This window comes from Populus euphratica, unplaced genomic scaffold (genome assembly GCF_000495115.2).
Source record: "Populus euphratica unplaced genomic scaffold, PopEup_1.0 scaffold2.1, whole genome shotgun sequence".
Lineage (NCBI taxonomy): Eukaryota > Viridiplantae > Streptophyta > Magnoliopsida > Malpighiales > Salicaceae > Populus > Populus euphratica.
Window position 1 is genome coordinate 5,767,564 of NW_011499846.1, and position 25,401 is coordinate 5,792,964.

General features: G+C 34.9%; 4 protein-coding genes across 8 annotated transcripts; 1 reads left to right on the forward strand and 3 right to left on the reverse strand.

Moving 5' to 3' along the window:
* The first annotated feature begins 567 nt into the window (after window positions 1-567).
* LOC105135087 (protein SDE2 homolog) lies at window positions 568-3,698 on the forward strand. The gene is made up of 3 exons (XM_011039793.1): window positions 568-1,286; window positions 1,815-2,385; window positions 3,313-3,698. The coding sequence occupies exons 1-3, from the start codon at window positions 601-603 to the stop codon at window positions 3,457-3,459; spliced, it is 1,404 nt and encodes a 467-aa protein (XP_011038095.1). The 5' UTR covers window positions 568-600; the 3' UTR covers window positions 3,460-3,698.
* Window positions 3,699-6,610: 2,912 nt separating this feature from the next.
* LOC105135095 (putative RING-H2 finger protein ATL21A) lies at window positions 6,611-8,883 on the reverse strand. 2 transcript variants are annotated; one of them, XM_011039816.1, is made up of 2 exons: window positions 8,118-8,883; window positions 6,611-7,366 (listed from the first exon to the last, which is right to left on the reverse strand). In XM_011039816.1, exons 1-2 carry the CDS (start codon window positions 8,788-8,790, stop codon window positions 6,930-6,932), a joined length of 1,110 nt encoding a protein of 369 aa, XP_011038118.1. In that variant the 5' UTR covers window positions 8,791-8,883; the 3' UTR covers window positions 6,611-6,929. The 2 variants fall into 2 exon arrangements, with proteins under 2 accessions (XP_011038118.1, XP_011038108.1); XM_011039806.1 differs by having other exon boundaries at window positions 6,611-7,365; window positions 8,108-8,883.
* A 444-nt stretch (window positions 8,884-9,327) lies between these two features.
* RMF (reduced male fertility) lies at window positions 9,328-13,333 on the reverse strand. Of its 2 annotated transcripts, none has more exons than XM_011039834.1 (8): window positions 13,207-13,333; window positions 12,308-12,507; window positions 12,167-12,211; window positions 10,903-11,067; window positions 10,728-10,775; window positions 10,295-10,465; window positions 9,929-10,036; window positions 9,328-9,725 (listed from the first exon to the last, which is right to left on the reverse strand). In XM_011039834.1, the coding sequence occupies exons 1-8, from the start codon at window positions 13,299-13,301 to the stop codon at window positions 9,643-9,645; spliced, it is 915 nt and encodes a 304-aa protein (XP_011038136.1). In that variant the 5' UTR covers window positions 13,302-13,333; the 3' UTR covers window positions 9,328-9,642. The 2 variants fall into 2 exon arrangements, with proteins under 2 accessions (XP_011038136.1, XP_011038128.1); XM_011039826.1 differs by having other exon boundaries at window positions 9,328-9,728.
* Window positions 13,334-14,458: 1,125 nt separating this feature from the next.
* On the reverse strand, window positions 14,459-24,127 carry LOC105135121 (histone-lysine N-methyltransferase ATX3-like). 3 transcript variants are annotated; one of them, XM_011039854.1, is made up of 23 exons: window positions 22,790-24,126; window positions 22,635-22,690; window positions 22,367-22,559; window positions 20,984-21,106; window positions 20,827-20,895; window positions 20,656-20,724; window positions 20,465-20,556; window positions 20,256-20,348; window positions 19,838-19,973; window positions 19,064-19,133; window positions 18,862-18,961; window positions 18,586-18,710; window positions 18,056-18,201; window positions 17,633-17,737; window positions 17,344-17,408; window positions 16,996-17,209; window positions 16,762-16,848; window positions 16,550-16,606; window positions 16,380-16,469; window positions 16,130-16,216; window positions 15,554-15,628; window positions 14,885-14,985; window positions 14,459-14,785 (listed from the first exon to the last, which is right to left on the reverse strand). In XM_011039854.1, exons 1-23 carry the CDS (start codon window positions 23,651-23,653, stop codon window positions 14,695-14,697), a joined length of 3,108 nt encoding a protein of 1,035 aa, XP_011038156.1. In that variant the 5' UTR covers window positions 23,654-24,126; the 3' UTR covers window positions 14,459-14,694. The 3 variants fall into 3 exon arrangements, with proteins under 3 accessions (XP_011038156.1, XP_011038147.1, XP_011038163.1); XM_011039845.1 differs by having other exon boundaries at window positions 16,550-16,609; XM_011039861.1 differs by lacking the exons at window positions 14,459-14,785; window positions 14,885-14,985; window positions 15,554-15,628 and adding an exon at window positions 15,641-15,906 and having other exon boundaries at window positions 16,550-16,609; window positions 22,790-24,127.
* Between the last annotated feature and the right edge of the window lie 1,274 nt (window positions 24,128-25,401).

Genomic DNA, 25,401 nt, shown 5'->3' on the forward strand with positions numbered 1-25,401 from the left:
AGTCATGGTTTAAAGCTTCCTTCAGCCCCTCTACTTTTAATTTTATACTATTTGGGACCTCTAGATTCTCATTTACAGTGATTAGTCATACTTTTATGTACACTAGTTACAAAAATATTAAATTATGCCAATAAATATTAAAAAATAAATTAAAATTATAAATTTTTAAAAAATATAAAATTTTTATATATGCAACATAAATATTTTACTATTCTCGTGTAATAACTCAAATACTTTCTAAATAAATAAAAGGAATAAATATATAAACAAAAGAGAAACAAAAAAATAATTAAAAATATATATTTCTTATTTTATTTTTTTATACATTCAGATATAATTTTTTTGAAATTAATTTTTTATAATATTTATAAAAAAATTATTATTTTATTAATTATTTTTTTACGAGTTATTTAAAATAAATAAAAAGATATAAATAGTAAAGAAATTTTATATTTTAATTGAAACTGTAAGCCCAAGTACCAACCCCAAAACTTAAAAGCCCACTGACCAAAACCAACACTACCAGGCAAAACAACCAGGGCCTTTCCTTTGTATTTGAACTACAAATCCGCTTTGTCCGTAATAATTTTGATTAACTTCATGTCCATCAGGTATCATCCTTCTCCAAAACCAGCAGCCATGGAAGATCACAGCGATCCCATGCCCTTCCAGATCTTCGCGAAGCTTCTAGACGGAAAAACAACAATCCTAAATTTCGAAACCCCAGACTCATGTACAACCCAATCAATCAAGCAAAAAATTTTCGAAATCACTAAAATCCCTATTCATTATCAACGCTTGATATGCAGAGGAGTCCAATTAAACGACGACGCTATCATCACAATCCCCGAATCCACGGTCAATCTCCTCCTACGTCTCCTCGGTGGAAAAGGCGGGTTCGGGTCTCTCCTTCGCGGGGCTGCCACGAAAGCTGGTCAAAAGAAGACGAATAATTTTGACGCGTGTCGGGATATGAGTGGAAGGAGACTGAGGCACGTGAATGCGGAGAAGAAGTTGGAGGAGTGGAAAGCGGAGGAAGAGGATAGGAGGTTGGAGAAGATTGCGGAGGAGTTTATTAAGAAGAAGGCGAAGAAAGGGAAAAAAGGGGCTGGAGATGGTGAGGCGGATAAGTACGTGGCTAGGTATAGAGAGGAGTCGGCGAAATGTGCTGCAGTAGTTGAGGAGGCTATGAAAGAGGTGTTTGGGAATGGGAAGGGGAATGGGTTTAGGAAGAGGAAGGGGAAGGGAGTTGTGGAAGGTATGGAGGCCAAGAAATTGAAGATTTGGTGAGTGTTCTTGTTTGTGTTTATGACTGTAATTTCTTGATTTAATTGGCTTTGATTTTTCTTTTTCTATTTTTTTTTGTTGGATTATGAATAGTTTAGTTTTGAAAAACTGGAAAAGAGGTTACAGGGAAACTGTAGTTGTTTTACAGACTTATCGGGGTGTATGAAAATGAATATTAAGAGATCAGGGAGTTTTAAATTTGTATATTTTATGTGCTCACGAAATTGGATATTTTCCACAAGTTTGAAGATTCCGGGGAGGGTTTAGGATTCCGATTTAGTAATCTCAGTGTTTATGTTATTGAGATGTTCGGGAGGAAAGGAGTGAGTTGTGAAAAATGCATAGATGTGTATGGCTAGCGTTGTTTATGTGCATCAGAATGAAAATGAAACATGTTTGCTTGAGATTGTCTTGACTTTCTTACACTATTTTACATGATTTTCCTAGTCATATTCTGCATCTTTCCTCTCTTTCATGTGACGTGTGCTTTGAATTTCTTATGATTGAGATTTTTTTGTTGTTGCAAGGACGGGGAAGAGAAAATTGGGTGAAAGTGAAGGAATGGATGAAGATAGTAGTGATGATGACAGTGACGAGGAAAATGAGAAATCTGTTGTTTTAAATAATGGGAATCATTCAGATTCAAATAACAAAGCCGAGGGGAGTCAAGATTCGGTTACTGGAAATCAAGATGGTGAATATTCTGGTGGTGCTTCTTGTGGCAGTGGCTCTGAAGAAGAAAAGGAGGCCTGTGCAGAACAAAACTTGATATCTAATCCCTGTGGAGAAATTGCTCTGAAAAAAGAGGATGAAGTGGTTGAAGCACAGATTCTTGAGGAAACAGTAGCGAAGACTGAAGAGGTTTTTGAAACTGAAGCACTTGAGGCTGAAAAGCAGGAGAATGTTGGACCTAATTCTCAATGTCCAAATGCTTCAGATTCTGGAAAGAGGGGGGTTATTGAAAGCAGACCAGTTATTGCTGAACCCAATGGTTTCTCCATATCAAAACCTGTGTCTAATGAGATAGTTAATGTAGGCAATGGTGATTCGGAGAAGCCACTAAATTTTGATGAATTCAATTCAGCATCAGAGTTGGAGGTATGTTTGTGAAGTCCGATGTTTCTTCCTTTATATGTGTAGTATGAGCTTTTCCTGGTCGTCACATTGACTTGATTTACTTTTCTAATTGCTATATTATACATTCCCCCTTCTTTATAAGAAAGTTTTGACCTATTAAAAAAACATATGTGGTTAAGAGGCTATACATAAAGATGTGATCTTAAATGTTATTGGATGGAGAAGGATTCATACATTCAGTATCAATGGGGAATGAAGCTTTATTGAGTGTGGTTGAGTAGACAAATGTTATGGATATTGCAGCAATGCTATGCCGGGAGTTTCTGACATCAGTCCAGAAATCCGTTGTCCCATGATAGGATGGGTGTGAATGGAATTGTGACCTTTTCACTGCCCTTTGAACTTTGTTTGTCCCCTATTCATCAATATTGTATTTGTAGCAATGCTAGCAAAATAGTGGAAGGTTGGTATAGAGGTCAGCTGCTTGGTCCACTTTCAATTTTTCTATCTGCCTTAGTAGAATACCTATGTTTATGCATGGCTCTTGCAACTACTGGGATAGGGTGGGTGTTCCAAATTTGAAATTATGGATCTGGATGGTTTTCCTGATCAAACAACTAATAGAAGTTATCAATAAGATTTGTCACTGCTTTAATTAGAAAGGTAGTTGGAGATATGTAACTTGAGCTGTATTTCTGTTTCTTCCAGCAACCATTGAAAGGCATAAAAAAAAGTTAAATAAATAATAGGCGAAAGAGTTTTGCAATCAATGGTTCTATTGTTAATACAATTATAGACTCAATACTTTGCAAACATGAATTTATGATATAAAATGGGATGTCTGTGTTGCGTTGGTGTCAATATTCTAATGCACGTGTAGTTAATTAAGCTCAATATCTGCAACCACCTAACACTCTCTTTGGCCATCTTCCCCTTTTACTTTAATAGGTGCTTGGCATGGAAAGGTTGAAGACCGAACTGCAGGTCCGTGGGCTTAAGTGTGGGGGTACATTACAAGAGCGTGCTGCAAGGCTTTTCCTCTTGAAATCTACTCCATTGGAGAAGCTTCCCAAAAAACTACTTGCTAAGAAATGAGTCTTCCCGCGATGATTCATCTGATTCGGTAGTATGGTAGGGGAATTCGTGCCTTTCAAATGTATAGTTTTGAGTTCCGTACATTTTATTAGTTATATTTATTACTTGTAGCCACTGCGTAAATGCCTGAGCTTGCTTGTTGAAGAATGACGAATATTTATATTCTAACTGCATGCTGAGATTGCTTTTTAGCATTTTCTAATTTAAATGGATTACCGTAGTTGAATTTTAACCCTGCATGATAGAGTTACCATAATTTTGAGGTTTGCTTCTTACTGTCGGCTGACCGCTAGCTGAATCGAGGTTCGGATGCTTCGTAGGGCCCTGGATGATAATTGGACTCTGTAGGCAATCATAGAGTTATAAAATGTTTATGAATCACTTCAATATAAATAAAATATTTTTATTAAGATATTGTAATATGCTATCATACATAATAATAAAAATTAGTCAAAGATCATGTGGGTGGCATGAGTTGATCTAATTTTTTTTCAATGTAAAAAAAAATATTTAAGGCAATGCAAGTGATTTAAAAAAGAAATAAAATCTCATTCTTAGACTATTGACTTAATTGAATTTAATAAATTCTAAAATTATAATAAATATACTAGAAAAAAATTCATAATGAAAAAATATATTCAAATAATGTTAGCATTTAAAAAAAATAAAAAAGATATGAGACTTAGGTTATTAAATAAAACGAGCTCATAAACTTATATAGTTTAATAATATGATAAAAAAGATAGTAATAATAAATAAAAAAAATATTTTTGACAATAATTAACTATTAAAAAATGAGTTGTTAATAAATATTTGAAAAAAAAAAAAAAGCTTGTTAAAGATTTATCATTGTTTTGCCACGGACATCACATGGTTATTAAAAAAAACTCCCCAAAATGATTCTATTATCATTGCGAAAGGTTATGGATGTATATGATGTAAGAGTTATAGGCCTAAAGCAAACTAAACAAAATATAATAAAATGAGTATCTCATACTTATATTTAATAAATTAATTTTATTTAATTAAAAAAATTTCTTTTTAAAAAGTTAAATTTAACAAAGAAAAACCAATAAAAAGATTTGAGATAACTCAAGTCATTTTCATAACCAATGAAAAATCCAATAAAAACAAATAAAAAATAATTGAACTCAATTCTCAATTAATAAATCTTGAAGGATGAAATAGAAAAAATATAAGCTTAAAAAAAAAATACCCGAATAAATCTCCTAAACCTAGGTCAATTTCCTAAATTCACAGCTATGAAAATATAAACCTAAACTTAATTAAAAAGTTTAATTCTCAATCAATTTAATATTGAAAGATAAAATTAAAAAAATATATCAATTCAAAAACATTATCTAAGTAAAAGAAAATAGCAATCAAAAGAACAATGATCAAATATAATAGTAAAAAAAACTGAAGGTGGATTAAATTAAAAAAAAGATATCAATTTAAAAAATTTATCAAAGTAAAAAAAATAAGAATAAAAAAATAATGATCAAATATGAAGTAAAAAAAATTGGAGGATGAAATCATAAAAAAAATTCAATTCTATAAACTATTTGAAATAAAAACAAATAGCAATCTAAAGAATATAAATCAAATCTGATAAATGAAAAAAATTGAAAGATGAAATCGAAAAAAATATATTAATTTAAAAGATTTATCAAAGTAAAAAAATAGCAATCAAAATAATGATAATAAAATATGATAGTAAAAAAAACTGATGAAGGATGAAATCATAAAAAAAAAAAAATTCTAAAAGCTATCTCAGTAAATACAAATAATAATAAAAAAATATGAATTAAATCTAATAGATGAAAAAGTTTAGAGAATGAAATTGAAAAAAATTCAAATTTTATATATTAATTCAAATAAAAAAATAAGGATGAAATATGAAGAAAAAATAAATTGAATGATTGATTTGAAAATTTAAAAAGCTAAATATAAAAATTTAGGAGAAAAAAAAATTGTCAATACTAAACCGAAAGTCTGTTGGCTATCTCCATCGCTCAGGAATGGAGGGACCATGAAAATGATTCGGATGTTATCTCAAAGGTCATCATTTGGCCTTTGTAATACCACACATGCTCTGCTTGAAAATAGCAGAAGCAACCTTTACAATGATGTATGTAATGTACACGTCAATTATTTGTTTAATTATATTTTAATTTATTAATTTATTTTTAAATCAACTTGATTATACTAATAAAAAAATTAAAGGTAAAAAAAATTATAGGCCAGTTAATTTAATAATTTGATAATAACTAATAATTTTTTCAAAAAAATTCATATTGTCTTCAGTTTAAAGGTTTTTTGATGGAAGGCAAAATCCATCGTTATAATATTCTAATTAATGGTAATTTCCATATGTGTACGGTAATTTGGCTAAGAGATTTAATTCTTTACCTATTTTAAATATTTGTAAACATCATAGCACAGCATCAAACAGCACAATAACACTTAAAAAGGGCCTTAATCAATTTGTCATTGAAACACAACTAGCTCTACCTTCCATCATCAGCGGTCCAAAATCCACGATCACCTACTTCCTTGTAAATATATTCCTCAATTCCTTTCATTCCTCATAAGCAATCATCAAATGTCCAATCAATTTTTGCTTTGTGTCAATGAGTTCTGTTAGATTTCTATTTTTGTGGCGTGGCCAGAATGGTTCCTTGGCGAGTCATGCCGAAATTCTTACGGAGTTTGAATTGTGGTGCTCAAGTAAAACTGGATTCTCAATTTTAAAATTTGATTTTAAGTGAGCAACTACGAGTATTTTAGCAAGCTTAGATCGACATGAAATTTTCTTGTATTGGAGAATTTTTCTCAAGTGGTTGAGAAAAGCGAAACCTATGCATACGGTGATGCTATATTAAAGATGGACCTGAAAGGGTTTCCTTCTGTCACTCTATCTTATCTGGCTTAACACCGGGTTTCCGTTTCTTTGCAACTTCTTTTGGGAGACATGGGGAGCCTATGCCGAATTGTCAATCTTGTACAGCAGGACAGACCTTCAATCAACAGTGTTCAGGATGTAATCATGGTGGATAGGACATTTTCCAGTCAAGGTCTGCCAGGAATCATGCACAATTAAAGAACATTCTTGCGTTGACATCATATAGTTTATGCAGATACCTCGCTCTTGTAGGATGGCTTTGGTGAAATTAGCTAAAAAGAAATAACTGATGCTGTTGGTTAAGAACAATGTGGTTTTATTAACCAGAGCCCCATCCACCTACATTTTTGGCTGCAGGTTTAGTAAAGTATAAGGATAATGGATTCAAGTCATCGAAATTCTGTTGAAAAACTAATCCTCATGTCGTTTGTCAAGCATTTAACTTCTCCTATGCAAATAAGAAACAGTGTTGAAAAACCAATTTGTACAAACAAGAAGCAGTGCATGTGCCGGTGTGTATCTGCTGGTGGTGGGGGATCCTACGAGCAAAACTTCCGGAAATGTCTTAATGTGAAATGCTTGATGATGTAACATGAGCAGGGGATGGTGATTTCCGGCAAACTGGACAGGTACCGTTCATCCGTAGCCATTCATCAACGCAGTCTGCATGGAAGCAGTGCTTGCATTCTGGTATCATTCTCAGTGTTTCTTTTCTGTTATATTCCGATAAGCATATAGCACAGGTGCTACCATTGGGACCAGGTAGACGCTTACTTTCCCCAAGGACCAGCTTGTCAAATGATTCAATGGTGGACTCATCAAGACCCATCACCGGGATGGCAGGTTGCGGTGATACTGTTGCTGTTGCGGTGTTCCTCTGCGTGTTAGATACCGTATTTCGTCGAGCATGCCAGATCATTAGGTATGCAGAAATACCACATGCACATACAAGAAGGGGTATTCCAATCGACACGAAAAGGATCCCAACTTGGCGACTATTGCCTGAAACGACATGCTGTCAATATTTGATCCGGATCATTGATGCTCTCAATTTAGAATTTTTTTTTAAGATCCTAGAGTCTCGTTTTGTCCAGTAAAATAACTTTCCTGGCATACGTTACTCTCCTCAAATGACTGGCCAGAAATCACCAAACAACAAATATGCCTGTTGAACCAGATCTGGTCATCGCACCTAATTCCACCAATAAATGCAAAAGGGGAAATTGAATGGAAGGTTTATAGTGATGATACATAATCGTGGCCTGTTTGACTGAACATAGGTTGGTGAATTAGAAATGATGGGGACTGAAGAGCTGAAACAAGTTCATTTAGAATTCGACTTTTGGCTTGTGCGAATGGTAATGCTTAGAAAACTGAATGATGCCAAGGTGGGAGAGAACCATATTATAACTGGAAATGATTATCCCACCTGACATATTCTTCTTCATCTTTTTTATAGCTTAGCTAATGATGTTAGTTTAATATTTAGTTATCTAGTCAAGTCAATTCCTCTACCCCTCTACTACACGATTCCTATGTCATGCATTACTTTACAAAGTCCACCGACCCATACCAAATTAAGAATTTCCTGATGTCTTTTGTTCCTCAATTACCATTAGCTACCCGAACAATATGTTGATCCAGTCAGACAGTTTCTATGAGCTCCTTTCCCCTCTTTCCTTTTCCTAATTTGCAAGTAAAGATGGTGATGAAGATGACAAATAGAAGAAAATAAAAAGATACGAAATATTACCTCTATGAGAATTGTTATAGCAAAGGATTTCTTGACTAGCATTTCCATGGAAACCACATGTGCCGCCATGTGTTTCGCATTGGTGACAATCAGGAGAAAACCAAGTTAATAGAAGATCCTCGCTGAGCTTAGATGAGAACCCTTCATTGTATTGTACTGGCGTTGAAACTGGAATTAGCAGTGTACCGATAACATCACATAATGAGGACAATAGTGTCACAAGGAGGGTGGAAGAGGTAGCTAAAACTGAAATTGTTGAGTTGCTAAGGCAATCGATGATAGGGAAGCGAGACATTACGAACTGAGTCGGACAGCTTAGAAAGGTGTAGTTCCGATGAAAAACAGCAAAGAAAGAAGAACCTGAGAGATTGAGCTGCAGAAGGCGTTTAGGAAGGCAATTATCCTCGTCGTAAAGCTCTATGTGTTGAGTGCGATAATCGATGTCACGCACGAGAAAGTCCCCAGAATGAGGAAGTTTAAGAACTGTCGCCCTCCGATTATTGCAACTTAGATCGAAACCAGGGTAACCACAGTTTCGGGGTTGATTGCCTTGTAGTCGGAAAGGGAATCTAACGGGGACGTCGTCGATGCCGCACGCGGAGATCGAGCAATCTGCTGCTGCATTCATAAAACGAAGGAGGTTGATAAGAAAGAGAACTTCTAAGATGCCCATGGCGTTGGAAGCACCTGATTCAAGAAAAGGTAGGCCTTCTTATAGTACTATGCTAGGATTTTTCTTCATTCAAGTCGACACTAAAATAAACATTTCTAAGTCAATCACATGACAAGGAGCACAGGCATGCGAGAGGGCAATTTTCAAGTATATACTCTAGCTTTAGCCTATAAGTCAACTGCTTATGGCCAGTGTTAACGAAGGAGCCTTTAGTTTCCTTATAAAAATCTTGACCGTATGGGGCTATGCGCACCCCATCCATCGTCTCTTAATTAAGTCCAGAGTTGGAAACTGTTAAAAGGAAGAATACCGGGGGTTACTGTTTTTATTTGGAAATGTATTAAAATAAATTTTTTATTTTAAAAAAATTATTTTTAATATTAATATATTAAAAATACTTTTAAAATCCAAAAATAAAGGCTTTCTAAATTATGCTTACAAACCCATCCACCGCTTAACTAACACACACTGGGTGGTCAGAAAACGAAAGTGAGTTTTATGCATTGACTTTACATGCGTGTATAAATTAAAGTTGAATTTAGCTTGTAACCTGAGCGTTCCACCCAAATATATAGATTTCTTTATTTTATTTTTTACTTTTATGAACATTCGGTCATTGCAAAACTTCAGAAAATTAACAATCAAGATTACAAGGCAGCCGGAAGGCCGTTATCTAGTAGATTGTCCCATTGAAGCAGCAACCGAGTGCAAATGAAAAACCAACGAATCTACACCAAATCCATTTCGCTTGGTCAACTATGTATTTGAATGACAGCATTGAAAATGCATTGCTGTTGCTGTGGAGAAGAACGCAAGATTTTGGCGTATAAGATATGCGTGACTGGAACTGGACTAAGCAAGCTGCTGGGAGATTCTAATTGAAACTACTTCTCCTTCAGGTCCAGCTCTCATCGTGTAGTACTTCGTAAGAAGCCCTGCTTCCCCAGAGAAACAGGGATCGATAGACCCAAGGAAATAGCAAGAAATTAGCAGTTCTGTTTGTGTGAATCCTCAAAATCAGATAGAACAGACGCAGGGATGTAATTGAAGTGATTGCGATTGTTGTCATGGCTGACAACAACCTGTACAAGGGCAAGATTATGGAAGTTCTAATTATATACAGCTTGGGAAGCCTCACCTTGATTTTCTTGTAAATTGGTGCGGATTGCAACTGAATGGAAAGTGATCATGGCCTTTGGCTGCATATCACTGGGTTTTCCTGCCCATGACTTGAGATTGAACACACCTGCCAATTCCAATTTAGTATATGTACATCATATCAAGAACCATGAACCTCTAGGCTGATAATGCTCAAGTTGGAAGCCAAATTTCAAATAAGAAGCCAGAACAAGTGGTGTGGCCAATCCTATATTTTAAAAATGCAAGCACCAGTTAACCTCTACTTGATAAGATTTCACTAAAAACAGAACCCAAATGGATAGCAAAATGTTGACAAGGGAAAGCTCGAAGAAAGAATTCCATTTTATTACAATTGAAGTATTACCAGCCATTGCGCGGTCCTTGATGTGTTTGAGATCAAAAATGCCACCAGAAGCTGCATCTACAGACTTGTTGATTTTATAGGATCCAATCAGCTCATAGTCCCAGCTCGCATTCTGGTATCCGTCACACAGAAACAGATCCATATTCCTTACTTCTAGTGTCTGCATTGTTCCTGTATAGAAGAGCACTTTTTCTTCAAGTATTGAATACCCTCTTTGGTTACAACAAGGTAAATAAATGCAACAGACAGGCATGGCACTTTTTTAGTCCAAAATTCAGTCATTTTGTTAATGGTTCTGCACAGTAGGCTTGTGATTCAAGTCGAGTAGATGAACATCTACACCAAATAACATGCTACATTTACCGAATGATTCTTGAAGTACAATCATATTTTGGAACTCTTGTAGCTAGCCAGTAGAGTAATTTGAACTCACCCTCACATGTATCAAGTTCACAAACAGGGCATCGAACAAGCTGGAGATCTGAAGACATCGGCAATTTTGTCATGCAAAGTTAGCTGGCTTGTCATCCAGAATTTGTTATATCTTTCCTGACAAAAATGTGTTCAGAACGAACACTGGTAGGGTGAAAGAATCGAATTAAAGTTACCTGCTATCCAGATCCCTTTTTTTATGTTACTTAGCACACAAGCTCCACTGGATTCCAGAGCCTTCTCCACATTGTCTTTGTTAATTATTTTCAATGGCAAGCTGAGCGTCTCGGACAAGAGTGCTACTTGGGAGTCAAAGAAAAATGCGCCAATCCTCATCCAATCTGATTGTCCCATAAAAGAACAGCATACCGTGAATAAGGTTTTAAGTCTACTGATGCAATTATAATGTACTTTTTTATGTTCAATTGAGTCCCAATTAAAAAGAACTCGTATATATTATGTACATTACAAAGGTGACAGCAGATACGATGAACCGGAGTTTACACTTTAAGCTCATGTCCCAATGCTCGAAATTAGGCCCAGATACAACCTAAGTCTAAAACTATGATGGATCTTGAAGTTCACCTAGGTGCTTAACGCCCAAATAGAGCTCTGGCATATCAAGTGCCCACTGCTCCACTATTATCAAATTAGACCGGAGTGTCTACAAGGTAAGACACCACCTCTAGAGAAGGGGCTTACTAAGACTTCATTTAAAGCAAATCCCAAACGAGGAGGATTCGATTACTGTACCCAAAAGCACAAATCCAGAACTAGGACAGCTTTTGCCGAGGGTCAATTTCACTCTGGGTCTTTGTCCCCAAATAATTTAGAACTGGAGGTGTTACGTAAATTTAACATCCTACCCTTACACGGACACATCCACCCTTAAACCCCAAAGTAAGTCATCTTCTTCTTCTTCTTCTTCTTCATAAAATGACTTTTTATTTGTATCTTTTAAATTTTGCTTTGCAAATACACACAACATAGTCTGTAAAGAATATTTTTCTCCATCATTCATGTTAACATAGTTTTGTACGGTCTCCTAACCTAGAAAACAACTTGTTTTCCAGGTCTCAATCTCTTGCATCTTCCATCTTATTGCATCCTTGAGAATACCATATTCTTTAGAAAGTATTCGGCAGCCTCATCAGAATATAAGCACACTACTCTGAGAGAGTTGAATGGAACATTTCATACAGTGAATTACAATGGCCCATAAGTTGATAAAAAAGCGAAAGAGTGGTATACTTCCTTGTTTGACTAACAAATTAGGAGCTCATACTGAAGTAAGCATTAGCTTGTAAATTTAAACCATTACCACGTATTTTGAGCTCAAAGAGACTATTTAATCTTTTAAGAAAACGGTCCTTCAAGTGATTGGAAATACCCCACATGAACAGCTAAAAGACCAACCAAAGGAAGTGAGAAAAAATTTACCAATGTGCTTCTCATTGTCACGGAACTTGTACGAGTGACTCCCATCTGCAAACCAGTCCATCACCAATCAAATGCTAGCACACTGTTCAATAATTCTAACCAAATAAAAAATGCTGAACGACTAAGGGGTCTGATAATTACCAGCTAGTGAACCATAGAGCTTGATCCACTTGAATGCCACATGGCATGGGGCTGGGACTTGAAGATCACGCAAACAAGCAAACTTCCATACGCTGTCATGCATGATGACGCTGTGGAACCATCGGCAAGTCGTAGCCAGCTTCACCAGAGACTTCCCGTCCAAAAACTTAGCTACCTCTGTCCATAGATCCACTTCATACCTTTCTCAATTGAAGATCAAAACAAAATAAGTAATTGCGAGAAATGTTTTTTCACGAAAACTTAAATCCGGTCTTTAATTTCGAAACCTTCAAATTCTTGAGTTACGTGTTAGACTTTTATTTCCTTAACAACTAGAAAGGAAAAACGAAATTCAAACTTCATTTTCATTTTCTCAGCTGCCAAACAGTGGCTAAGAATCCAAATAAACAGCACTTAGCTTAGAAAGATCCAAGAAAACAATGAAAACAGAAATATAGTTCGATTTAAAGAAGAAAATGCAGTTCAGATTCTATAATTTCTACAACTATTGATTTTCGTTCTTAAAACAGAATCAGCAAATTCTGCGATTTAGCAAACAAGAAGTATTTCAAATTTAAAGTATCATACACTTGATTTTAAGCATAATTACTCTTTCATTATTTCATAAAAATAAAAAATAAAAGGAAGCAAAGTCACTTACTACTTCAAACTCAAATTTCAAAGCTACTTCAAAATATCAAACGCATCTCAAATCGGCTATAAATCAATATCACAGTAAAATTCGAAAAATAACTTCAAAATAAAAATAAAATCAAGATTTCATTAGTATTGACCTAATTTCTCAGAGTTAATACAGTAGGAAGCAAACAAATCCGTGTTCGAAAATGAAGCTGAAATTTGAACTCTGAGAGAGAGAGAGAGAGAGAGAGAGAGAGTACCCCTTGATTGAGCAACGAGAGTTTTGGTTTTCTAGACGAGGAGATTTGCAACTGCAAATCGTAGATTCTCTTCTCAATCTCTTTCTCATTTTCATTTTCTCAATATTTCTCGGTGAGCTCTCTTCTTCCATTGAAATGGCTGAGTAGAAATGGCTCTTACTGTTTGTTCTATTTATTATAGACGCGCGAACTTCTCACGACTTGAAATTGAGTAACTAACCATTTTTTGACATTTTAAAAATAAATTTGAACTTTGAATTGTTTGCTGATGGGCCCCTACTATATCGGCCCATTTAAATGTGGGTCTATTTTAAGCCCATGGATTGCAAACACCACCTTTCTTTTTTCTTTTCTTTTTTTTTACTGTTTCTTCAGTAGAATTAATTTTATATAATTATTTTACAGAATACACTTACAAAAAAAAAAACCTTGATTTTTTATATTATTTTAAAAAATTATATATAAGATTAATATCCTATTTCTTATTTTATTGTTACTCGGAAACGTCTAGTCAATGTCATGGGCTGTGGAGCCTCTTTCTTCTCGTAAGAGAAATTTCGGCTACAGAACCATATGTACATTTGTTTGTATTTCAATCGAGGGCATGAGCATTAGATTTTTTTGGGCTCAACCTGGGTTCTTAGAAGCCAGTGTCATTTGCTAGACATGCAGAATCCGTTAGGTCTGTAATCATCTATTTCCAGTAAACTTGCATGTTTATGATTATGTTCTGTTTATTTTTATATTTTAAAAATATTTAAAAAAAACTAAAATTTTTTATATTTTTATTTACTTCAAATTAATATATTTTTAATTTTTTCAAATTATTTTAATCTATTAATATGAAAAATAATTTTTTAAAAATAAAAAATCATTAATATATATTTTAATATAAAAATCATTTAAAAAACAATCACATTTCCAAACAAAAACACCACCCGTTCCACTAGCCGCGGTGACACCGCCAATGATTCTACAGGGTGGCATGAGCTATTGGGGTCATCGTTACAACCCTAAATCGCAATAATCAGATTTCTTTAGATTTGGTTCGCCACCACACTTCCATTAAAATACGCCTCATTTCCATGCTAATAGCACCTACCCTTGCTTTCATTTTGTTTCATCATTTGGCCTCAAATGAGGGGGGGGGGGAAACATACTGAATGAATTACTAATGGGCTAGCACCATGCTTGCTCATTACACGTGTAGGAATCAGATTCAAATCTAACCCTTGCAGGAGAGAGAAATGAAGTTGAAACTTGAAACCAGATAATGAATGTTTTAATGTTGCAATGCGGAAAATTTAACAGCAACTGTTGAGGAAAAAGAAAGGCCACCAGCCAAACTGCCTGTGAATTTACATTTTATAGCTACAAAAGATTGGATAGTTGTCAGAGTAAATAAATGAATTAGATTACAGGTTCATTGCAGGTTAGAATGAGTCTGATGCATTCATGCAGTACATCGGAAAGTGAAAATGGCTAGCCTTAATTCATGAACTTCCGACAATTAGGAGCTTTACAGAGGCAAGGAACTTTCAGCTCATCATGCTCATCTGGATCAAACAAGTAATCATACCTGCCCATGCACAAATTAAACACACGTTAATTACCCAATCTAAATATCCCAGGACCGGTGACGAGAGAGAGAGAAAGAGAGAGATTCTTTAAAGCATACGTTAGCTCGTCACCAGCAGAGACATTCGTCTTGGCAATGAGAACAATCCGATTCTCCACATCACCCACACTCATAATCCTTGCATAACAATTGGGCATACACTGCAATAGGAGCAGTGGAGCACTTCATATTAAGGTAAAAGAAGAGATGTAGTATGAAGAACTAAAACAAATACCTCTACTTTTGACAAATAATTGTGTAACACACAAGGATAAAAATAGAACTTGTTTTTGACCGTGAACAGAAAGCACAGACAGGACACTAAATTGCACAACTTGACCAAGGTAAACCTAGTTGAACTTCTGAACTCAGGTTCTACGATCAATATCATATATACTAGGTTTTAAAGAACAAGTAAACCAAAGACCAATTTTTAACTTGGCAAGTGTCATAATGGTCATCAATTCTGACAGCTAAGATCCATTTTCCTTTTCAAACTCAAAGGGTATAGTAGACAACACCATGGGAGTTAAAAATAAGCATGCTTCCAACTTCCCAGGTACCTGGCGGACTACCTGGATTGTGCAAGCATTTCACTATGAACTGTTCTATAAACATGGGCTTGCATATGTCTGATAAACAGAAACATGAAAGCCACCAATACAAAAGCTAAAAAAAGGTAGGAATTTTTAGATCCAGTTTCAGGTGAAATATAGGTTCTTCACTTACCGAATGATTGATTAATCGTGCTATATTCCCCTTATTTGTTGCATCAATTACAACTTCCTCACTGATTTTGAACAGCTGCAAGAAATAGTTGGTTGAACCATAAGAAAAACCAACGATACAGTTCTTTCCCTTTTACAAAATGTTCAGCTGTATACTAGACCAAAGAGAAAGAAAAGGAAAATGATGGAAAAGGAAACTGTGGCATCTTCTGCCAGTGCTAAACACACCAAAACTATGTTAAATATTGTTATTCCATAATTTGTTCAAAATAGTTCAGAGAAGTTCAATTTGCCCACAGCTCTCCTTTGATACCAGATATGCAACTCTTGGCTTTCATTTCCCTTGTGATGGACCTGGAAGAGATGGGACATGTTGATTCAGACTACATCCCCATCATCAACCACTTGGTCATCTGCCTATCAACAGCTTGGCAGGGTCTAAGATTGAGTTCTTCAGGATACAAGAAGAAATTCATGGAAAATTGGCAATTACATTTTCCAAGTAATATAACAAAAACTGTGCCAAGAAATATGAGCAGTCATGTGCGTAGAGACCAAATAAAATCAAGAAACTCACATAGCAATCCTTGCCTTCTAGACGGTACCGTGCCTCTCTCAGATCAGCAACACTCCGCCTTACCTTCTCTCCACAATACTCAATGACCTGGAGAAAGGTGTTTTGTTAAACAAGAAAAGAAGCAAACCTAATATTGAGAAAGCATTAGTTCCAGGGAAGTTAAACACGAGAGTTACTTTAAAGTCCAGCCATACAAAACAATTGATGCTTTAAAAACACAACAAACAGACCAAACATATAAATCAAGTACCATTTCTCCTTCTTGAATATTTCTGCGGGCAAAGAGGCCCCATCCATGTATACCAGATTTACCAAAACACACCCGATGATTTTCAGTTTTCTGAAGGCATAAATAGATGTTAATTGAATTTGACAATCATATCCAGTAGAAAAAAACTATCGAGTGAAGGATGGTGGGACCTGTAAATGGTAAAGGCGTTCTTTAAATGAAGAGAAAACTGTAGAATCTTCAGTTTCCTGCAAGAAGACAAAGTAAATACTGAAACATTAGCCAACCAAAACAACGAAAAGGATGGATCATGAAGTTCCAAAATCATTTTTTTTCCTCTTGGTTTTTTTCTGTTGAACTATTTAAAGGAAATAAAAACTTCCAACCTAGACAAGATCATTACTTTATAGGTGCTCAGGTTAATAATTGAACATAAAGGATGATGTCTTGGTCCCATCAATCGATGGAATATTGGCTCTCCTTCAGACCACTGCCAAACAGGAGAAAATATCTGTGAGATAAAAAGGACAGATAAACTTGGCCTGAATGAAAAACAAACTATCTTGATGAAAAAAATCCAGAGGAGAGGTGGAAAGGAAAGCAAAACAAAAGCAGCAAAGGTTCCTAGATAAATCACCTTATGGTTTGTTCTTTTAAAAAAACGGCACTTTGCAGCAGAGAGAGGTTCAAATTCATTACTCCCTGTGGTTGAGGGTTCTGGAAGCTCCACTCTCTTAGATGAAACCAACCTTGAACCCCTCAAGCACCCATTCTGATTCTGAAGCAAACTTCTGCCAGAGAAAACTCCCGAAGGTGTACGCACGACTACAGCATAATCTGGGTTTGGCTTCCTGCAACAGAACCGGTAAGATGACACAACATCCAAATTAAAAAAAAGATGGACAAGATTCTCTATTCCAATTAGGAGAAAAAAGAATATGATAAAATGAAGATGCAAATGATAGATGGGGGCAAAAGCTCTAACCTGTGAACAGCACAATATATTAGCTTTTCTGTGACTTGCACACCATTCTTCTCTGTGCAGTTCAACTGAAAGTTCAAGGTGCATGATCAACGAAAGCAATCGGTGCAGTCTATTCTCATAAATTTCAATTTAAAAACTACATAAGGAATATTTACTAAATAATATAGAAACATACAAGCACCAGGAAAGGTATAGCACAGTACAAAATATGGAATCTGGACACTAAAACAGAAAATAAAAAGAACAAGTTTTATTCACCAGTATTAAAAACAGTTTCAGAAAAACCTACTTCCATGAAATATCCTGCTCTTGAGGCACACGTTGCATGAAAATAGGTGGCACACTTGCAACACTGGGCACATGAACCATGGGTTTGCTTACAGACAACACACCTCTGGCATGCCAAGAAAATAGATTTAGACCATAAGCACTCTTATTTGTATAACAACATAGCAATTAAATGAGAATCAATCTGGAGAAAAAAAACTTGAAAAACAATTTAAACACCATATCATACAAAAGCCTTGGTCTTCAATGACTAAAGAAATAACACCCCCTTTACCAAAATTAGAATCCTCTTAAATTCTGGACATGTGAAAATATATGCTACAGAATTAAGGTAGACAATTCCTGTTCTTAAGCATGTGAGAAAAGTTTGTTTTAAAAAACCAGAGCAGGAAACTTCTAACTGATTGTTCAGATCATAACAGACCTTCATAAACGACATCGATGGAATTCTAAGAATTCCAGTGGCAGGTTCCATTTTTTCATGGTTCAAGAAACCAACTTCAGGTCGAAACCAAGCACATATGATGTGAACCCACAGTGTTTCAATATCACTTGGCTTGAGAGCACCACCTACAGAAATAGGTTTCAAATATAAGAACAAACCAGCATTGAATTACAGTGAGCTTTACAGCATGAAAGCAGAAGAAGGTCACTAAATAATATAAATAATATTGTTTTAGATGAATGGCTTTGTTAGTTTGGTGCTGCAGTGCAAAAAACTTGATTCAAATAATCAATAATCAGATTCATTTTTTGTTCTGTACTGGAATCAACCTGCCAAATTCCAAAAGTCAGACAGTAAATTACTTTTCGGCAGCAGATTAGTTTTTATTTCCTTTCTTTGTCAAGAAAAGGAAAGAAGCTAACCAAATCAGAACTTCAGTCATTCAATGACTTTCGCAAACCACAGGTAAATTACTAAGATCTATCAAAACATAATGCAAGAGAACATGCCTTTTACAGGGCAAAGGCAGCACTCCTTCTCAACATCAGGAATTTCACAAGCTCTGCACACCCATGAAGCAAAATCCTGAACATTCCTTACCCCATAGCATTCTTGGTGGACAGCTATTTGACACCTGAAAATAAAATTTAAAAAAGGAAAAATAGGTCTCAGGCAATGGCAATTGAGTACACAATTCACTTTTTAACTTAAAGCAACACTTAATTTCATTGACCACCCAAATAAAACTGAACAGACACAAAGAAATCGATGGGTGATGGCATTACCTGTTACATATCATAATTTTGTTATCATCCCAATCTTCAACCCATCTACAAACAGCACATCTTTCTGATATCCATTTTGCATATATAGGTTCATACTTCTCTGTTCAAGGGAAATAAAAAATTCATGTTGTTCACAATTAACCCAGCAAAGCACCCACTTCTTCCCACTATGCCAAAAGAAAAGGTAGTAAGTTATATGTACCTTCCAACAAAGCAAGTAGCATCTGCTTATCTAACTTTAGAGGATCTACACTTGCATTATATTCAGCAATCTGCACAATAGATATTGTTCATGGAAAATTTAATAATGACATGTAAGATTCATTCACCCCAACAAAGAGGATAAAAAGGAAAGAAAATAAAAGAAAATCCTACAACAAGCGAGATTATATTTGCAGTACAAGCTTGGAACACTGGTTTTTCCTAGTCAATTCAAGAAACTGGCTTGTTGTGGAATCAGAAAAGTGGGCCCGGGAAAGGATCCTAAGGTAGTTACCATATGATACTAACTATGGGGCTAAATTACTTTACGGCTAAATTACTTTACTGTCATCGTATATCATTTATAAGATAACTAGCATTTCAGATGTTGCTCCGTAATCAACAAAAATCACAAAAAGGTTCTCAAGGTTAGTCTTTGACAAGGTACTTAATAAACAAATTAAATTTCTACCACCATTAGTCAAAAATTTGGGCTATGTAATGAAGGATATACTCAATTCTCTATTATTCCTCTTCTTCTTTTTTTCTTTGTTCTTTATATGCTCCTCTTTCTTAGCAATTTCTTTGAATGCTTTCAAGAAACAGCACAGCATTAGATAAAGTAAACAATGTATCAGCACCAGAATTAGAGAAATGTGAGCAGAATTGAGCACACTACCATATATGTAAATGGCATATCCTGTACCATGTTAAAAAATAGCAACTTTAGAAATTAGCATGCCACTTAAGAAAAATGACAAGTACTAGTACAAACCCATTGTGCTAGTGGTAATATTGTGTCTTTGATTTTCACACTGTGCTTCCACTTTTTAGCTCTACACCCAGTATGCTTTTCCCATTCACTTGGTGCTTGTTTCCGTGACCCACATGAACCACAGTTGCACTCAATTCTGGAAATAAAGGGAAAGGAAAAAAGTTGATGAGATTGTTATATTAGATAAGGATTAATAAAACAAAATCCACCAAATATATGTTTACCACAAAATTAAACAGCATTGCCCTATTAACACAACTAAATCAGATTAATTTAACAATACCAATATTTGAACTTCAAACTAACTGTTACAGTCACAATTTGCAACATCCCTTTAACATATATATAGCAACCCAAAAATGAAAGAGAGAGAAGAGAGGCTACAATCCATAATTTTTGCAGAGTTTACAGGGCTTACAAATGAAGTTTTGGAATGTATGTTCCTTCCATCCCATTGCAGATAACTGTTACCTTGTCTAGTGGTACAGCCTGTCTGCTGTTTCCTATTGACCTGATTCAAATTACATCATTGGGATTAAAATTTCCCAGGGAAAAATCCATGATAAATTTGTGGTGTCAGATTTAAAAATCACATATGAATTAGGAAAAACAAAGTGAGCAGCATACTTGACCGGAGGCTTTCTTCTCTCTAAATCTGGTTGTGCAAATTTAAACTTTACTTCGCAGTCAGGGCAGTAATAATCAATATCCTTCAAATCCTACAAACCATAACAAATCAATTAGCCTCCACCTTTGAATGAACACAAACTAATATAAGAGATAACAGAATGTATTAGACTATAATATGGTAGACACACCTTGAAAAGTTTGCTGGAAATGTTGTCACACTCAGCATGCACCCAAACATTACAGCCATCACAGCATACCTGATACATGAAATTTTAATTCCAACATATACCAAAAATTTATTTGATTGTTTTACCAAAAGAACAGTATAAACCTAATTCAAATACTATCAATAATCTTACCCAGTTCCCACCATCTGAATGATGCCAGGTCTTCTTGCATATGCCACAATATTGCTTTGATTTTCTTAACTGTAAAAAACAGGCATGCAATTAGCATTTTAAAAAGGATATAATTATACAAACAAAAAATAATCAAAAGGAGGTATTTCTCATGAACCTTGGCACAATGTTTGCATAAAATTTCACTTTGAAATGTTGATCTTTTCCTTTTCTTCAAAGTTTTGCATGGCAATATTAGATTGCAGCCATCACAGCATCTCATTTCCTTGTAGCATGCATCCTGAACAATTGATTCAGGAGATGAAATTATAAGTCAAAATCCAAAAGCAGTAAGAGTTTCCAGGGGAAAAAAAATATCTAGAGAGCAAATTCAAAGTTCCATTATATATACCAGAAATAGCATTTTAGCATAGAATGTATACAAACAGAAAAACAATATAATTTTTGTAAGTCATGCAGGTTGAATCAGACAAGTTTGCAGCACCTGGCACGACAGGATTAACTCATATGATAATTAAAATGTGCAAACAAAATCCACTAATCAGAGGAGCATTTTATTTCTCAAACATTTAAACAACTAAGTCGTTCAATAAAATTCCCAGAACTACATTTCTAATCACGCCAACGAAGAGTGTACATAACCCAACATTTTGCATAGCACCAATAGATGTGTGAGGACAGATTGTCAATAGACAGCTCAAAGGAAAAATTGAATGTGTTTTCTTATGCTAACAGAAACCCACTGCCAACAAATAGAACCAAGAAACTTCAAACTTTCATTGCATTAAAACAGAACCATTATTATTTGGTTTCAGGAAGAGAGGAAAAGAATTCCTTAACACTGGAGGTTGTATATCTTACAGCATATGCAAGGTAGAAGATGAAATGAACACAAAATAAACTATCAAGACATGTGCAAAGTCTATGGTCTCAGCATTTTAGAAGAGAATAATTAGATGATGAAATTAGTAGAAGACAGAGCTCGTATTTCTGCACCATAATATGACATAGAGTTCACTTATTTGCAATTCCAGTTTGATGGTTTTCACAGCTGTTAAAACATTGGTCCCAGTCCTTTCCATCTTCATCAGTATTTTGTCAGTCTTGATTTTTAGCTACAATTGATGCAATATTTATGCAATAAAAAAGCTGCAATTTCAACAATATTTTTCATCCAAATATTTATTCATTCTGTATGCTTCCAGTTAAGATTATAGTCAGACGTATGTGGTTATTATAGCAAGGAAAATTCATGACAGAAACTTCTCTAAACAATGAATCTGATCTCCCAATGTTCATAAGCATTCAGAAATAATAAATTCCATCACAAACAGACAATGAAACAAGAAGCTAGAACAAACAACAAACTAACCAAACAAATGACCTTCTATATCAGAAAGCTCAACCATGGCAGACCAAGTAGGGGATATAAGATTATATTTGTCTCATGCTACACAATTTCCCAGAGCTGCATGAAATCCTTCAAAACCATCGACTAGAATTAGGAAGAAAGGACAGAGAAGAGAGAAAGGAAACTTGCCTGTTGTTGAGTGTAGAAATCCAGATCCTGACTTGAACAGCTAGCTTCCTGGAGTCGGGTGGGATAAGCTTCGGGATATGGTATTTCCGCACTGATGCTGCCAATGCCTGCACTTTCTGCTAAAATTGCCTCTTCTAGTGCCGCCTGAAAATCACTCAGCTTGCACTTGAACATTTGAGTCTGCACCTGAAATCTGAAGAAACAGAGAATTAACAAAAAGTGCCCTAGAGCTTATAATAACACCAAGTGAAGATGATCATCTACATACCTGTCCATGAATTCAGCAAAAGGGAATATCATCCCCTGTTTCACCCATGCATAGTCCTGCACATTACCATTAAGCATCAACTTAAAATGCACCAAACGAACTAAGCAGTAGAAACTCCTGTGAGAGAAACGTGAAAAAAGGCAAGAGAAATATACCCTTTGCGTTCCATTTTTAGAGTATCCATAAAACATAACACAAAGAGCACCAGGAACACAACAACTGAGCACCGCATCAGGAGCTTTCAGGATGGGATCAATCACAACTGCTGGCCACCATGGGTATCTCTTCCCGCATTTAGCCCAAACTATATCACCCAAAGCAAAATCCTCTGGTCTGTAAACATCCTTCTTTTTTTTAGCTCTTTCTCTTCTCAATTTATCCAAACCTGTATACCCATATCTTGGCACAACTCCGTCTTCTATCAATGGATTACCCGAACTCAAAAACTTTTTATTGCTACCTTTTCTATACTGAAAATTGCTACACCCTAACTGACCCACTTCTCCATCCCCTTCAATGCCATAAAATGGATAGGAATGAGAGCTTCCGAAACCAAATTTACTATTATATCTATATTTTTCACTATACAAATCCTCGCTATGTACAAATTCATCATCCCCTATTTCCGAATCAGTGTCATCAATTCTACATTCCTCGTTTTTCCATATATCCGCAACCGAATCGTTAAACCTCGAAGGAAGTATTTGCACTCGCCCTCGATAAGATCTTGATATCGGCTTTCGAGAGCTCGGCAAGCTCTGGTTCTTCAATCTCTTCTTCGAGTAAGACTGAACCTCATTAACCCAGTACGATCCTACGCTGCAAAAAGAACCTGGACCACTGCTAAAATTATCAAATTCACTATGCATACCCATTGGATTTGAATTGTATCCATTCAACTTTCGCTTCTTAGGAATCAATTCATATTCAAAATTCTCCTCCTCGTCGAGTTCGTTAAGTGTGACGTCTCCCATGTTGCACCGCCGCATTTCGCCTTTCATAAATTGTTTTATTATCATCGTCTGAGAACTCGATTCGAAACCCTAATTCCACGTCAGACACGAAAAAAAATTGAATCTAATGCATATGAATTGAACTAGATACACTTCAATTTTGAATGAGTGAATAATCGTTCAATTCGATTTTAATGGTTTGAGTGAAACTGTAAACCCTAAAATCCGAATTGAGGTAATGAAGAGGTAGATACCAAAAAATCAGACGTTCGTTGCCGCTTTTTTTGTTGTTGGAAAGGGCACAGTAAGAAGAAAAGGCGAGGAGAGTATTCGAAACAAAATTTTGAATTCGAGTATTCGAATTTTATATATGAGATAGCGAATATTGAATTTCTCAGGGAAAACGGAATTGGATTAAAAGCCAGTGGAGGCTGCAGAGAGAAACCGGAGCTGCGTGGAGGACACGAGAGATACGCTGGTGTAATTGTTCAGGGGGGTAGAAGGAGTTAGAGGTACATGATTATAAGGATTATTAAAATTAAAGTTTTGTGGTTGTTTTTATTGTATTAGGAGTTATGTTTGTTTTCTTAATTTTGAAAAAAGAAGTGGCGGTGGGACCAGCTGGGTGGTAACGTGTTTTGGCTCCAAGTATTGGGGGTGAGAGTTGGAAAGGGGGGAGACCGTGCACTTTTTTCGTGGCGAGCGCGAAATTGAAAAATTCAGAGGGTGGAAACGAGATGTGCAGTTGCGGTTGCGTTCTTTCGTAGGAATGGTTTTTTTTTTTTTTTATGAATTACATGGCTTTACTTCCTGGAGACTGCAAATGAAATTTAGACATTGGTCGGTAATTTGGTAAAACTGCAAATAAAATTATTTTTTTATAAAGAAGTGAAATTATATTATCTTGTATATTTTTATAAAAAATAAATGGAATTTAAACCAAACTTTATACGGTCAGTTATCAACCTGAATTCCTAAAGAGGTGTATGGGGTCAATTATTTCCTTTGTTTTTTTAAAACCTCGTCCAGTTTGAGTTTTTAGTTACATTATAAGTCAATTCGACAAGATGGGTCAAATTTTATAATTATTATAATCTCAATCATTTAAACTCAAAAAAACAATATTTCATCCTTTTTTATATTTTAAAGTCTTTTTTTATCAAACTTTTTAAAAAATAAGCTTGGATTTTATTTTAATCCCACTAGTTACCCTTTTTTTTTAGAAAAATAATTTTTTTATTTTGTCTATATATATATATATATATAACCACTCACTTTGCTAGTATATAATTGAAAGAAAAAAAAATTATAAATAAAAGGTTATTAGATACTAGAGCACGATATAAATCATGAATTTGACTATGAATTCATTAACTAGCAAAGTCAAGTCAACCAATCATTTTCAAAACAGACTAGGCCCAATTGCAATTGTTCTTTTTCTTTCTTTTTTTTCTTTCTATATTTTTAACTGATACTTTTATAGAACGTGTTTTTTTTAAATAATCTCTTAATTTATATTTAAATTAATATTTATTATATTTTATTTTTAGATTGTCTATTAGTATTTTTTAAATAAATATTGTTTTTCTTTATGTATTTTATGTTTCGGATAAATTACTCTAATTTACCTATAATTGTTTTTATGTTCCATACAAATAAAATTTATTTGTTATTGGTGAGAAAAATTGTCCTTTAAATCTTTTAAAAAGGTATACATCAAAGAGAATAGTTGTGTTGAATATTATGTTTATATTTTTTTTACTTTTATAAAAATAATTATCTTTTTATTTTAGAATTTGAATGACAATAAAATA

Coding starts and splice junctions, on each gene's coding strand:
- LOC105135087 (XM_011039793.1), top strand. CDS start 601: ATGTCCATCAGGTATCATCCTTCTCCAAAACCAGCAGCCATGGAAGAT. Junction 1,287..1,814: donor GCCAAGAAATTGAAGATTTG/GTGAGTGTTCTT, acceptor TGTTGTTGCAAG/GACGGGGAAGAGAAAATTGG. Junction 2,386..3,312: donor ATTCAGCATCAGAGTTGGAG/GTATGTTTGTGA, acceptor TTACTTTAATAG/GTGCTTGGCATGGAAAGGTT.
- LOC105135095 (XM_011039806.1), bottom strand. CDS start 8,790: ATGGGCATCTTAGAAGTTCTCTTTCTTATCAACCTCCTTCGTTTTATG. Junction 7,366..8,107: donor TCTCATAGAGGTAATATTTC/GTATCTTTTTAT, acceptor TGTCGTTTCAGG/CAATAGTCGCCAAGTTGGGA.
- RMF (XM_011039826.1), bottom strand. CDS start 13,301: ATGAAAATGAGAAAGAGATTGAGAAGAGAATCTACGATTTGCAGTTGC. Junction 12,508..13,206: donor TCTCGTTGCTCAATCAAGGG/GTACTCTCTCTC, acceptor CAATTGAGAAAG/GTATGAAGTGGATCTATGGA. Junction 10,037..10,294: donor CAAGGACCGCGCAATGGCTG/GTAATACTTCAA, acceptor TGGAATTGGCAG/GTGTGTTCAATCTCAAGTCA.
- LOC105135121 (XM_011039845.1), bottom strand. CDS start 23,653: ATGATAATAAAACAATTTATGAAAGGCGAAATGCGGCGGTGCAACATG. Junction 22,560..22,634: donor TTTGCTGAATTCATGGACAG/GTATGTAGATGA, acceptor CTGTTTCTTCAG/ATTTCAGGTGCAGACTCAAA. Junction 21,107..22,366: donor ATTTCTACACTCAACAACAG/GCAAGTTTCCTT, acceptor TCAATTGTTCAG/GATGCATGCTACAAGGAAAT.